This window comes from Epinephelus lanceolatus, chromosome 9 (genome assembly GCF_041903045.1).
Source record: "Epinephelus lanceolatus isolate andai-2023 chromosome 9, ASM4190304v1, whole genome shotgun sequence".
Classification (NCBI taxonomy): Eukaryota; Metazoa; Chordata; class Actinopteri; order Perciformes; family Serranidae; genus Epinephelus; species Epinephelus lanceolatus.
Genome location: NC_135742.1, coordinates 27,822,793 through 27,837,070, shown reverse-complemented (window position 1 = coordinate 27,837,070; position 14,278 = coordinate 27,822,793). Strand labels below are relative to the sequence as shown.

General features: G+C 43.7%; 1 protein-coding gene across 5 annotated transcripts in view; it reads left to right on the top strand.

The window, feature by feature from the left end:
* Positions 1-14,278, top strand: part of rhobtb4 (Rho related BTB domain containing 4) — a 40,344-nt gene that overhangs the window by 12,916 nt on the left and 13,150 nt on the right. For 3 of the 5 annotated variants that reach the window (XM_078170793.1, XM_033620421.2, XM_078170794.1), the window contains exons 3-4: positions 12,672-12,873; positions 13,200-13,303. In XM_078170793.1, coding sequence (XP_078026919.1) covers positions 12,682-12,873; positions 13,200-13,303 — 296 coding nt within the window. In that variant the 5' untranslated portion in view covers positions 12,672-12,681. Of the gene's footprint in view, positions 1-5,580; positions 5,980-12,321; positions 12,461-12,671; positions 12,874-13,199; positions 13,304-14,278 lie in introns of those variants that run through there. The other 2 variants (XM_033620420.2, XM_078170792.1) reach the window with 2 other exon arrangements.

The window sequence follows — 14,278 nt, the reverse complement described above, 5'->3', positions numbered from 1 at the left end:
TACACACTTTGTCTTCATCACAGATGATTTGTGCCACTCAAGAATTTAGACATCCACTCAGCCCTTCAGCCTCTCAAAAATCCCATATCCACCTTGCCTATCGCCAGGCACTCTCTTGTCTCAGGCTGTGCTTTTGGATGAAACAGGCTTAAAATTCCAGGCAAGGATTTTAAACCAACAAGAAAACAATTCATGAAACAAAGAGGCCACGGAATTTCTCACCCAAGTGCTATTTAGCACGCAGAGATGATTTAACCACTGCTGGTTGCTTGAGGCCACGCCAAGGAAACCATAGCTTCAAGAAAGCTGGGGTACCTTGACATGGGTAGTGTTTGGGCTGATGGTGGCAGATGTGCTTCTGGTTGAGCTAGTTGAGTGTGCCAGACGCCGCATGACTCTAAATGGGCAGCAAGTTACGGACAGTGACTAATATGCACTGCTGTGTTTGTGTCCACCCCAGGCACCGATTTGTGAAAGCCAGGCGCCTCACTGGGAAACATTTAAGTTGGCATTAATATCATAATCAGAGGCCTGTTTATTCTCAGACGGACAGCAGGCAGTTAAACACAAAGAACTCCCACCTACACCCCCGTACACCCTCAGCAGTGCTGCTTTTCTCCTTCACTCATCCCACCCTCCATCCTTCCCTTCTATTCAGCTGTTCCCACCTCTATCCAGTCTTTGCTCCGGGACCTAGAGCCACTTTAAATTCCCGACATACTTCACCATCATGGCCCATCATCACCAGTGCAGACTTGACCTGCTCGTACATCAGTGTTATTGTCAGTGAACAGTTACCTGCAGCCACAGAGTTGGACTTACAAACTGGCCATTATGTCACATTCTGTAGCAACAGGGGGATAATACCTAATGACAAGTATGGCAACACACAGTGTGTTTACAGTTTCACAGTTTCATAGCTTATAAACCTTAATCAGACATCATTCTGCTTTAGGACTTTTTCTAATTTTATGACAGCAGTTTTATGTGATTTTCCAGATGACTGACATTTTAATAATTACATATACATTCACAATCATGATCATACATAATACTGAACCCACAGGGTGCACAGCTCACACAATCCAAACACCTTCAAAGTCAATTTTATATTTTATTTCCTTTATTAAAAAAAAAAAAAAAAAACCCTGTTTGAAAAAAAAAATAAAAAAGGATTTAACATTTGTCATTATATAGCTATATATATCTCTAGATATATATATAAAATTACAAACATTTGGGAATATGGACATTAAAATTTGGCTACTTTGTTGATTTCGAAATAAAATCTACATCTAAAATAATGCAGAAATGTCGGTGATATCAACAAAATATTGGAGTTAGTCACCTCATCTAGTTAGAAATGGTCTTCAACAGCCTTTTTGACATGAAATAAATGAAGCCTTTGTAAAATTGATGTTTTTACAAGGCAGAAAACTTATGTCATGCTTATATACGTCTCCTTAGAACAACATAGCATAGAAGAATTAATACATCCAACAGCTTCTAACTAATGTGGAGAAGCATTTTACTCCACTGTAGTGTTTTTCTTTTTCTGTTGCAGGCAGTGGAGTGATATGTCTTCATTAGGATATAATGAGGCAACAACAGCTGGTCACATAGATGGAGTTTTCCAGCTGACCGTAGCGATAAGACAATCTGCTGATAACTTTAGTAAATAATATCCTCGGCCTCTCTCTCGCTCTCTTGCACTCTGTCTGTCTGTCTCGTTCTGTACTTTCTCTCAGGCCTTATCTAGCATTGAATGTTTTTCACTTAAACTCGCACTCTGCTAACATGCCCATCACCCAACGCCAAATAGGCCGGCTGTTACAAAACACTCTGTTTCATGCCAGGGTGCCGGCTCTGGCAACACATCTCAGCCACCTCTCCATATCTAAGTGTGTGTGTGTGTGTGTTTGAGAGATTAAGAGTGGGAATGAAAAGGAGATTCAGAGTCAGACACTGACATAGCTAGATGTGTGTGTTTTCGTACATTTGTCAGTTTTCATCGTCCTTCTATCACAGATCCTTTAGGAATGCCAGTTTTCCACAGGCTCATTTAACTTTAGCCTCCAGTCATCCCACTCCCACCCTTCACCTTTGACCTCTGAATTTTCTTCCCAGAGGAACAAATCGAAATTCCTGTGTTGTCTCATTATTCCCTATTCCCTGTCCCTCTGCAAAACAAAAAGGCGTTGTCCTGCCAAACAAACAAGCAAATGATCTCATACTGTAGATCTTCATACATACATGTGGTATGTTATGTTTGTCCATGTGTGTCCGTGTTGAAGGTAGAATTTAATCTTTGATACTGTTATCAGTTCCATGGTGCTGGAGGACTGTTTGGAAGACCCACTGCAGCTCTGACCTACTTGTGTCAGTGTACAGGGCTGCATGTAGACTGTTTTTCATTTAGTGTGTGTTGCATGTGTGTGTGCGTTCATTCGCGCTCGGGCCGGTGTGTGTTTGAGGCAAGCTCTCTGTGGATGCGGGGAGTGTGAGAAGCTGGGTGTTTTGACAGCTTTAGAACAGTTCCAGTACAGTGCTGAGGCAGGGGGTGTGCGGGCCTGTTGGATATTTGGGCGAGCTGTAGGGGTGAGAATAGGGTCAGTGGAGGAGTGGACATGACAGGATGAGATGAGGGGAAGGGTTTTATTCCAAGTCATCAAAATGATACCCGATATCCATTGCTTAATGTTAAGATTTACTATGCAGGATTTTCCTTTAAAAAACAGTGTAAAGACTCATCTCAATCATCACATGATCCACTAGAAGTGTGTGGCGGTGTATTTTTTCTGCAGAGACTCTACCCTCTGCCTGTATTTTTAAAATGTTCTTCTCACTTACTGTGCGTGGGATGTTTATGGGCATGTAACCCCACAGTGTTCAGGTGAGGTCAGGGCTGTATATATAGGTAGCAGCCAGGTGTCAGACCACAAGCAGCAGGCCTTCAAGAGACACAGTGCTGGGGGGAAAAAAGGAATAATAGCAAGACAAAACACCAAAGGAGAGTGAAGCTGGGGTTGACTTTTACTTTCACTTTTGCTGGTGAAAGCAAACACTAAGTGACAATCCTGCGTACTATACCTTTAAATAAACACCTGATGTCATCTGATATCAACCCATCAGAGCCCAAAGGTATTCACTTTCACCATAATGTACTTTTTTTTTTTTACTGAAACACCAGCAATTATTTTGTGAGAACAGATGATGATGTTGATTGCAAAATGAATTTTTAAATGTTTGATTAAAAGTGAGATGACGGCATTTGCAGAGGTAAATTAAAGTACTGAAAAGGGGGAGAAGGGTATCTTAAGGACGCCAATTTGGGATTTTGTGATCTTGAAATTAGTGCTATCGTCTAAGTAAACAACCTCAATCCCTCAATAAAACTCGAGGAAAATTGGATGGCGTTGAATATATACTGCAGACTAAACCGAGTGTTTGTCCAAGCAGCAGGACACTCCTCGCTGAGGTGCTCATGCCAAAGAATGATCTCAGCTCATTCTCCCAACTTTAATCTCACCAAAGTGTAAAAGCAATGGGAGTAGACTTCCCACACAGTTAATAGAGGGGCGATAAAGCTCGTAAACAAAGCCACTCAGTCCTTTCCGTACTACTGTAGCTGAAAAGGCCAGACATAAACTCAGCCTGTGCTGCTTGAGAGTTCTCTCACAAGTACACGTCTCCGACAAAGGGGCTGCCTCTCTACATTTCTGAGCCCTCTCAGTGCCAGTGCTGTTGAACCCCTGCTTTCTCCAGTGGCATTCCAGCCCATCTTTCATGCTGTTTCATTCTGACCATGCCAGCCAGGTCAGAGGCCAGTGTTTTCTCAGGGCTTCAAGACAACACTGGACAAATAGATATAAAAAAAATACATCTCCACTGGTTGCACATTGAAGTCCTCTTAGCCATGGTGGTGATGCTGTGTTACTGCATGTGCGCTTTTGCACGTTGTGTGCATAAACATGCATGAAAACACATCTATATGTGTTGGGGTATTGACAGAGCAGCAGAAGGGTCAAACAATAGATCTGTGTCTTGCTATCCTGCTTCACTGAACTCTTTCACCCTATAGGCATATAGTGTTGCAGCCACTGGGATCTGTCACATGCTGTCTGTGCTGTGGCCTTGAGTGACAACACTCACATAATAAAGCAGAGAGCTTATGCCTCCTTTGTTTCAGAAAGGTCAGTACCAAATTCTACCAGTAGATGTCTGTCTTCAGTCTTCCACAGCCACGAAAGGAAGTTGGTAGATCGGCCTGTCCGCAGTCCCCACATGGCCAAACACTGCAAAACATCCCAAAAGAATTGTAAGATAAATGTAACCTAATATGAACTCCACTCCCACCTCTTATCTGGGATTGCAGATGCGGCTCTAATGAAAGGCAGACGGACTCAGAAGAAGCTTCCTGTCTCGAAAGCATGTCTGGGCAAAGTCTTCAGCTGGATAACATCAGATTTACAGAGCAATTTAAGTTTAAAGTAAAAATAGTTCAGCTGGCAGAATAGTGAGGTATTTTTACCTCCTGGCAACATGGCAGCAATTTTCTTCTCTGGTGCAGCTTAACATTCCAGGAATGAATTCCCAGACATCGAGATCTTGGAAAAATGTGAAGGGTAAAAAAGGCTGGGTATTTTTCCACAGCAATCCATGATCTGCCTGTTTTTTTTCTTGGCTCCTGTAATGGCTTTTGTAGCAATACACAAGTGTTGCTATGTGGTAGCTAGTTGCTATGCCTGAACACCCAGAATAACCATAGAGGAGAAATTCTCTCCATCACCCATGAGTAATAACTACACTATAAATCATGTATCTGCATATTATAGGGGATGATTTACATGTATGATCAAGGATTGGATAAAAGATTGAGAAAAACAGATGGGTATTTAAAATATTGCACATGCCACAAAATAAATAAATAAGAAAAACAATTAATGTCTCGTGTCTGGCTGATAATGACAGCTGGGAGTCACAATGACAGTGAGTCTAAATCCAGCTCTGGTGGATGGTAAGCTCCACCAACGAAAGACCGCATGCTTTGTGGCACGTATTGAGTTAACAGGATGGAGAGAGCACAGTTTCGGGGCGGGGATACTATCAGCTTTGCAGGATATGATTGGCCCCTGTGTCCTAATCTCCTGTGAGACCTTTAAGTGTTCCGCTTCAGCTCCCACATCCGATAGAGAAGTCTTAAATATAACTTGTTGGGTGTGTTTATCCCCTTTATCTGGGTTATATTTGTGTTGAAGAAAGCTTTTTGATTACTGCTCTGTAGCCTTCAGTCACACAACACTGAAACTAAAAATGAAAGAGAAAATGGAAACATCATCATGTTGAATTTGATGTTGGAATTTACGCACAACCTAAACGTTATATAATATAAAATTTTCATGCCTTTTTTCTATTATGCTTTGTAGTCTACCTCCAAATTTGTAACAGACAGTGCACCTGGGGTATGGGTTGTATCGGAAGTGGCTTAGAGGCGCTGCTCTACTGTAAAAGTCTCTTTTCTGACAGCACCCGAACGCAGCACAAGCTGAACTGGGCGACTTGTGTCGTGACGCGCAGTCGTGGAGGCGTGCCTCTGATGAAATCAGCTGGGGAAACAACAACACAAAAAGGAGGTGGCTTCGACCAGAAATATCTTTAGGCCAGTTATGTTTAGGTTTTATTCCAAAAAGCGTCCAATTCAAATCCAGCCAGCATCCGAACCAGGTCTGCAGCAGCGAGTCGATACTTGTTGAGGACTGTGAGACGTTTGGTTAAAGAAGGCAGCGAGCGGGAAGTAAAGAGGAGAGGATGTGACAGGGCACAGGTCCTGCAGTCATCTGTGCTCTTTGACAAATAACGGGACCACCGCCACTACTACCACCACCACCTCCTCATTCTGCGCGCGTCTCTGTCCGGTTTGAGTGACCGGCTGAACCACCAGCAGAGTGGCATGTGGGTCAATTCCGGAACCGTCGGAAGGTAGGGACCCCTCCTGCAGAAATACTGGGTCACATGCTCCAGATGCATTTCTTATGTGCACTTAAAGCAATCCATACACAGCTTGTGATATCCTTTACTCTACAGATTCTTAAATCACCAGCTGTGTTTGCTTCAAGTCATGGTGACCTTATTGTACTTAATGGGCTTTTAATCTCCCCTTTAAGTCTCTATAATGTCCCTGTGATAGTCTGAGAAGCTCTTATTATAGATGTATGACATTATTTTAGCAAGAGATGTCACAATGGGAGATTATTTTTTAATTCCACGCGTGCAGCACAGACTGCTTTTCGTTTCTGTGTTGTAGTGCAGCGGATGGGCTTGGCACATTACGCAAGACTTATCAGCGCATCATTTGGGATGTAGGCTGATATCCACCTGCCTTTTAGCCTATATGTGAGAGACATCTCCTCAGCGCGCTGGATGCTGTGTCTAACCTGCATTTTATCCCCACACACAGGGGTGCCAATACAATAGATTGTCAAGCCTTGTTGAATTGGGTTCCCAATCCCCCCCAAAAATATGAATGAGCCAGGTGGTTATGAATGGCTGCGGGGAGAGGGAGCGCACGAGGTGCTTTTCATTGATGAGCGTAGTGATGCCACAATCACAGTATTCACTGGAACAGCATGCAGATCAAAACTGTGACAACTGATTATGTGCAGAATCTCAGTTTGTAAGAATGAACATGCACTCGTGCATGCACGCGCTTGAATACACGAGCACACACACACTGTAATGCTGATCCCGGGGCTATGACGTCGTCAGAGGGATTGTGTTACGCAGGTAGCTGCATGGCTTGTGAGGAAGCCTCTCACTTGTACCTGGGAATGAACAAAGGAAGAATATTCTACATTAGAAGTTTTTATACGACTATATATTCATTTCCAGTCATCAGCAATTAATCATATCTTCATTGTTGCATAAACAATTTAGCACATTTCTCTTCCATATTGTGCAATCTTTGTCTTTAAGCCAATTTTTTTTTTCTTCTGAAACATGTCTATTAATGGCCACTCTGTGACTGTGACTCATCCTTTTGTGGAAACACCAACTGTTCTAAATCTCATTATTTATTTGAGAATTACTAAATATTCTTTCCACATCCTGGTATTTTTTTAAATTTAAAAAATGTTTGGTTTTTAACCTTCTGTCACTGCTACTGTTAATGAACCAGTGATCGAGCTCTGTCGCTATGTTTAACGTTAGATGGCTCTGGAACAGAGCTTCTTATTGTCCTGGTTAGGCACCGTGCCCAGCGCTTTGACTGTGTCAACAGCTTTGAGATAACATAGTGCAGCACTGACAGACCCATATGGAAGAGTCAGCCAGCATTATATGGCTGGCTTGAATGCTCTGACCCCTTTATCAGGCTTCAGTGGAAGGTACACCGAGGTAATAGGCCCTGCAATTGTTTTTATGTGTTTATGTCTGTGTCCTCCACTGTCAAAACCCATGTTATAACATGGACTGTGGAACTTTAATAAGAAAGTATGTACTAATTAGGGTCTGTTTTTGAATTGCAAGGACCAGGGTTGGCCTGTTACATTCCCAAAGGAGATGCGTAACTTGGAATACAGACTTTACCTCCCCATCGACAAGGCTGCAATGATATTTGGGTCACTGACTGAGTCCTTTGGCTCAATGATCCAGAGCTGCTTTGACTAGTACGAGAACATACATGTGGAAAATCTTATCATTGCTGCATGTTATGATAAAAGAAAAACAATGACATCAAAGATTAACATCAAAACAGAGTCAGTAATGGTATTTGAAGGCTCCTGTACAAATATGAATCTGTATGCAAAACAGGTGAGTTTTGCAATATGTATTTAAAGACAACATTTTGTCTGTAAAGGTAACAACTTGGCAATACAGTTTTGCTCTTTGCATTATGACTTGCACTTTCAAAACATAGTCAAAGCAGCCACAAAGCACTGCAATGCTCACTGTCAAGTGGCAAACAGGATTGACGGTGTCTGTTAATGCGCTAGCCTACAAAAGTGAAAGTAAAAGCCAAGTGCAGATTCACTCTTTCTTGCACTTTTATTTTGCTTTGCTTTATTTGTGCTTTTTTTCTGCACTGTGGCTCTTGGATGCCTGCTTCTTACGGACTGCTACCTGGTCGCTACCTTTTTATGAAGCCCCGACCTCACCTGTCTGCTGTGGGGTACACGCCCATACATGTCATGAACACAGAAAATAAGAGGAAAATAGGAAAATACAAGGGGAGGACAGAGTCTCTGCAGAAAAATACATCACCACACACTTCTAGTGGGTCTTAAGTGATGATTGAGAGGCATCTTATGAGTCTATACGTTGGTTTTAAGGGAAATCCTGCATTTTTAGATTGGATGAGGTGATCAAAGAAAAGTGGATGACAGACATAGAGATACTATATAGAAGAATATTCTGTATTGGATGCTGGAAAGAACAAAGGCATGAAATAGAAACACAATAAAGAGAAGCAAGTTAAGACAGCAAGAGAGATGGAGAGAAAAAGTAGGTGGAAAATATGGACAGGGAGGAGGAGGAGGAAGATGGGGAGGGATAAAGGAAATTAGGGCATAAAGAGGAGCCTTCCTGTGTTTACAAAGCATTATTGCAGCAGAGAGACGAGAGCAGGAAGACTTTCTCAAGCAGGCTGACATGCTGCTCCCAAAGACCCTCTCATTCATTAGGACTGATGCGTACACATTGCCGTCTGCCACGGGCCGCTCAGTAATACCAGTACGTACCATCTGCAGTGGGTGAGGCAGGTTCGTGCCAGCGTGCCTGTGTGTATGCACGTCTTTGCTAGTGTGTGTGAGTCTGAGGTCTACTGTCAGCCATCCAGGGAGCCAAGCAGAGGCTACAGACCAGGTTATGTAACCAGTCTGTGCCAGCTGCGCCTGTGGCAGTGACTGTCTCAAACACCCACATAACACACACATGTTCACTCCCACACACACACACACACACACACACACACCTGAAAAACATACAAAAGTACGAATGAGTAGACATTTTCTTTCATGAGAGCAGCCTTTTGACGAAGAATTGTTATAAACAAAGTAGGTCGCATACATGATTGCACATGCAGCCGTCATTTCTTCCAACAATTACACATGGACACTATGCAGTCAAGCCTGTGATAGTGTAAATTCCATAGCTCTGTGTGAGTGCACACGTGTTGACCCATGAATAAAGAGGGTGGTTATTGGGGTCATCTTTTTTTGCAGGGCTGGGTATGAAGGAGCGGAGAGGCAGGCAGCTCAGTCAGGGTGTTGGGGTGAACTCTAGCCCCAAGGAAGAGGACAAAAAAAGAGGCGAATGGGGGGCTGTGGAGGGCTTTGGATGAGCGGTTGCTGCCACTGGATCGCTAAAGGTGTTACGTAACAGGGAGAGGGAGACAGAGGGGGAAGCAAAGCGGGTGTGGGAGGGCTGTCTGCTTAATGCTGCTCCTTGATTGCTATCCAGAAAAGTGTGAGGTCATAGATGGACAGATAGATGGCCTCTAATACAAATGGGCGGAGGGGGGCATGACGTTGGATGAGAGGGGAAAACGGGGATAGGACAAGAACGAGGGGTGGTGGAGAGAGAGGTTATTAAAAGACAACGAGCGACGCGAAGGATGGAATAACTGTGAGCTGGAGCGTTACATTGGGAGAATGGGAAGGAGAGTGGGGGGAGTTTGTGAGCAGGTGAGAAGGTGTGGTTGAGTGGGCACAGCTGGGACACAAACCAGACTGACCTAGACAGACAGAAGGATAAATGAAAGGATTTAGAAGGGAAGTGTATAAAAACATGAGGTAAAGAAACCAGGAACTGTGCATGAGGTAGAGCTGTAAGCCGTCGCTTTATGAAACCCCCTCTGGCTTTAAAGCAAAGCCATACTGAGACACACACTATCCAAATTATGCATGAGCTTCTTTGTCTGTCTGGTCCTCCTGCACCAAACAGATGCGCACACACACACACACACACTGAGTCAATCCGTGACATTCCAGAGTAAACCAGAAGGTCGGTGTTTGTGTGTATTGCATGGGCGTTTGAGTTCCTGTCACAGCGTTCCTATCGCTGCAGTTGTGCCTACACCCATCAATATGCCACTATAAGAGTCAGAAATACATGCACACATGCACAAATACTGGGACAGAATCTCATTCTCTCTCACACACATTTCATGATTGCATTCCAACACCTATTTGCCCTTGTAACCTCCTTCACTGCCTTGTTGGGAAGATGACACTTGGCCAGCAGATGAAGTCTAGACGTCTGTGTACAGTTCACTATAGGTCGTTGGCTAAAAATGAAACCTGAGCTTTGCAGCTTCTCTTTCCGCTCCTCTGAGCTGCTCTCACAGTCTTTGGCCTCTGCTCATCCTCCAGTCATGCAATTAAAAATAATTGTCCAAGTTTGAGGAAGCTTGTACAGTTTAAATATAAACCCAAGAGCAGGTGCATATCTTTAAGTGCAGTGGTGTGCGAGTAAATAATTGTGCGTTGTGCGCGTTGACCGACGCATGACCGGACTCTCGCTTGGAGCTTGATGCAGAGCCTCAGATGGAGGATGATATCTGGGAGCTGGGTACTCTTGATCCCCCTGAGAAACTGTCCACACCACCACCAACGCCGCCTCCTGGTTACATCACTGCTTGCATCATTCCATGCCTCACAGACCGGCCCTAAGCTCATTACCACGTGCACACGCATGCACGCATGCTCACATGCACATATGCGTACCGACTTCCAGTCTCCCTTGGGTCAGTAGTAGAGTACCTTAGACTGTACTCTCACTTGTACTGTCTCTTTTTTCTCCATCTGTCTTTCTTTCTGAGTGAACCACACATTTGATAGTAGAGAGATCGGCAGGAAAAGCTGTGATGCATTCCCCTGAGCAGCCTCGGTTATTGTTGGTCATGCCCTTTTGATCCCAGTGGCATGACTGACTGATTCTCTCTCTTTCTCTCTAAGACTCTAATAATCCCCTCCCTGCCTTGTCTCCCTTGCAATCCCTTTTGCTTATCGACTGTTGCATTGGAAACGCTGGGGATAAACAATACTACGCATCCGCTCTTCCCCTTTACGACATGTTGTGGATGTTACAGAACCACTAGTTTTGTATGCCAGGCTTCATACTTGGCCCTTCATCGCTCTTTTCCTGATAATTCACTAAGAGGGCTGCTGCTTTGGCAGCTGCCGTGACCATTAGAGAGATAGCTGTTAGATAAGTGCAAGGTTGTGGTAACTTTTTATTGCTTCTTCTATCTCTCCCCTCCACCTGTAGTACGTGTCTGTGATGGTGTAGCAGCCAGACAGGTGGCAAGGGAAAAAGGGTATTTATAACTCTGAAAGGCAGAGTTCCATATGGACTATTCAGGAAACAACAGACACTTTTCCTCAGCTCAGACAGACAAAGGTAGGCTCTCGGTGCTGTACTTCCTGGCTGACGTAATTGGGACTCCTTATGACTAAAATGATGTTTCTGTTGACAAAGGGAATCAGTGTCTGATGTCTGTAGGGAAGAAATAAATTATATATAGCTGCACTGGTATTCTGATCAGGCTGGAGATGTGTGAGGACATGGACAGCAGGTCATGGCTTATTAGCAGGGCGCACACATGGCTCGTGTGTCCAATGAATAGATACCATTTTTAGCCTCTGTTGTCTGTCAGTGCTGGACTGAAGTGTTTCACTGGCCTCCACGTCAATGGAATAGCAAGCGGAGGCCTTTATGAATGTTTCAGATGCTCTATTTATGGGACCTTGGGGTGGGTCTTTGAACTAGTTGCAAGGATGGATGGACTGATTAGCTGACTGGAGGTCTAAGTGTGTGTGTGCGCGTGTGTGTGGGCTGGTTATGCAATAGAGCAGATTCTTCCAGGAATGTTTTTAAAAAATGGGTATTAACATGTGTTTTGACATGTCAGAAATGTTTGTAAGCAGTTTATGGAAAGGGGATTTTGATAAGCTTTGCGCAGTGATGTGTGGTTTTAAAAGCGGAAGTCAGTTGAGCTGTGCGCATAACCACATAACCATCTCCGTCTTGTGCTAAGGTCAAGTCAGGAGTTCACAGGTGGTCATGCAGCAACACTTTTTCTATGTTTTTCTCCCCCTCTGTGTAAGCCTGCAGTAAATATGTTTGACCCACACTTCCCATGGGCTCCCAAATGACCTAAAAAGTTAATTACAAATGCCTTCATAGGGGAATTTATTGGTGCTGCCAAGGTAGATGTTTCATCACGTCACATTATGTTTTCTCTGCAACTTTGTTTCAATCCATCAAAAGGGGGCACAGATAAGGGGAAAGACAAACAAGGAGAGAAAAGGACAGTGAGCTCAAGGGAAGTCTCTCTCTTTTTGTTTTTCTGTCTTTCTCTCTCGCTCCGTGCTGTTACAGAAATAGCTCTGCGGTCCCTCCATTCCTCAGCCTGCGAACCATGTGTTCTGTTGAGGAGTTTGGCAGAAGCCTCTGTACACTGGTCAGTACAGCTACGGGGGCTTAGAGCCTTAAAAAAGCTTCCCTAGGCTGGACTGGGCGAGAGTTAGAAGCTACTGCACCTGGTGCCAGTTGCTTTCATTGTCAAAATGCAGTGTCATTCCTCCCGGGACGCTTTATCAATGTGATTTTAATTTTCCATGAATATTGAATTAACCTCTTTTCTTTCTCTCGCTCTTTCTCCTATTCTCCAGGGCCCTCTCCATGGATATAGACACAGACTATGAGCGGCCCAATGTGGAAACCATTAAATGTGTGGTGGTAGGGGATAATGCAGTAGGCAAGACCAGGCTAATCTGTGCCCGGGCCTGCAATGCCACCCTCACACAGTATCAGCTGCTTGCCACCCACGTGCCAACCGTCTGGGCCATCGACCAGTACCGTGTATGCCAGGAGGTGGGCACACACATACACATAAACACACAGCCGAACACAGTGTAGAAAGAGCCACATGTAGATAAACTCTGGTACACTTTTGGACATGTTACTGAGGCTAATTCTGTTTATTATGCATATGCATTTCTGGTAAAACATCTCTTTACAGGCCTATGAAATACAACTTCATTCTTAAAATGTCGACTGTGCAGTTTGACATTGCGCTTGCTTTTTTTCCCCCTCGAGCCAAGTGATTGCATAATCCTTCAATCCCACTAAAAACACACACATCACATTGAAGTTAAGACCTTTTGACCTGATTACAGGGATGTGTGTCTATGTTGCAGGTGTTAGAGAGATCTCGCGATGTAGTGGATGAGGTCAGTGTGTCCCTGCGGCTGTGGGACACATTCGGGGATCATCACAAAGACAGACGATTTGCCTATGGCAGGTGAGCAGATACATGCACAGAAACAGGCACACACACACACACACACACACACACACACACACACACACAGTTTGAGACATTGTAGCAGCCAGACTACAGCTACTGACCCAATAACACAATTGCTGGCTGACCACAGGGTTAACTACCTTACAACACGTCCCATTTTCACAATTGGTGCAGCCAAGAGATTGCTTTGTCGAGCGGCTGCAGAATTTCTTAAGGCCTTGACACAGTTTCCTCGGTCTAATATGTGACCAAATTCATTGTCAGCAGGATCAGGAGGAAGTAACTCACAATGAGAGTTTAACTAATCTGTCACACCCACACAGACATGGCCACATAACATTTATTTACCCAAAAGTTGTTTTTTGGTGTAATCCAGCTGCCACGCTTTGGAGTTGAACTCTGCCCTCAAGCTGTTACATCCTTCCTCCACCAGACATGATTGGATCATTGCTCTATCCTCTTACTCCCTGTCCCTTTATCAAAGCTGCTTTATTGGCATGAAATGCAAAAAGTGCTTATTGCCAAAGCAAAATCAGCAAATACCAATTTGAATGGCAGTGACCAAACTTAACCACGTGACGGTAACACAGAAAAGCGAAGCTACTTTTCACACATTATTAAGTAAGTGCTATATAGATTGTAAATTTTAATAACTTTAATTATATGTTTCTCTCCACCCATCTAAAAATGTCTGTATAACCTGAAGTTACACAGACTGATGGGTAACTCATTAATTTGTCAGTTCTCCAAATTCCAGTGACAATTCCGTTGTCATAAAGCACTCACAAAAAAATTACTGATTATAAGCATCACTAGTAGCAATTATCAGACTGCAAATTGACTGCACATTATAAATAATGACTAACAGGTAGAGACAGGACAAAAAGGAGAAGTCTTGCACAGTAATGATTTAGGGTTTATTACTGTTGGATCACTCTCACACACTTTTTTATAGACTTAATGAACTGA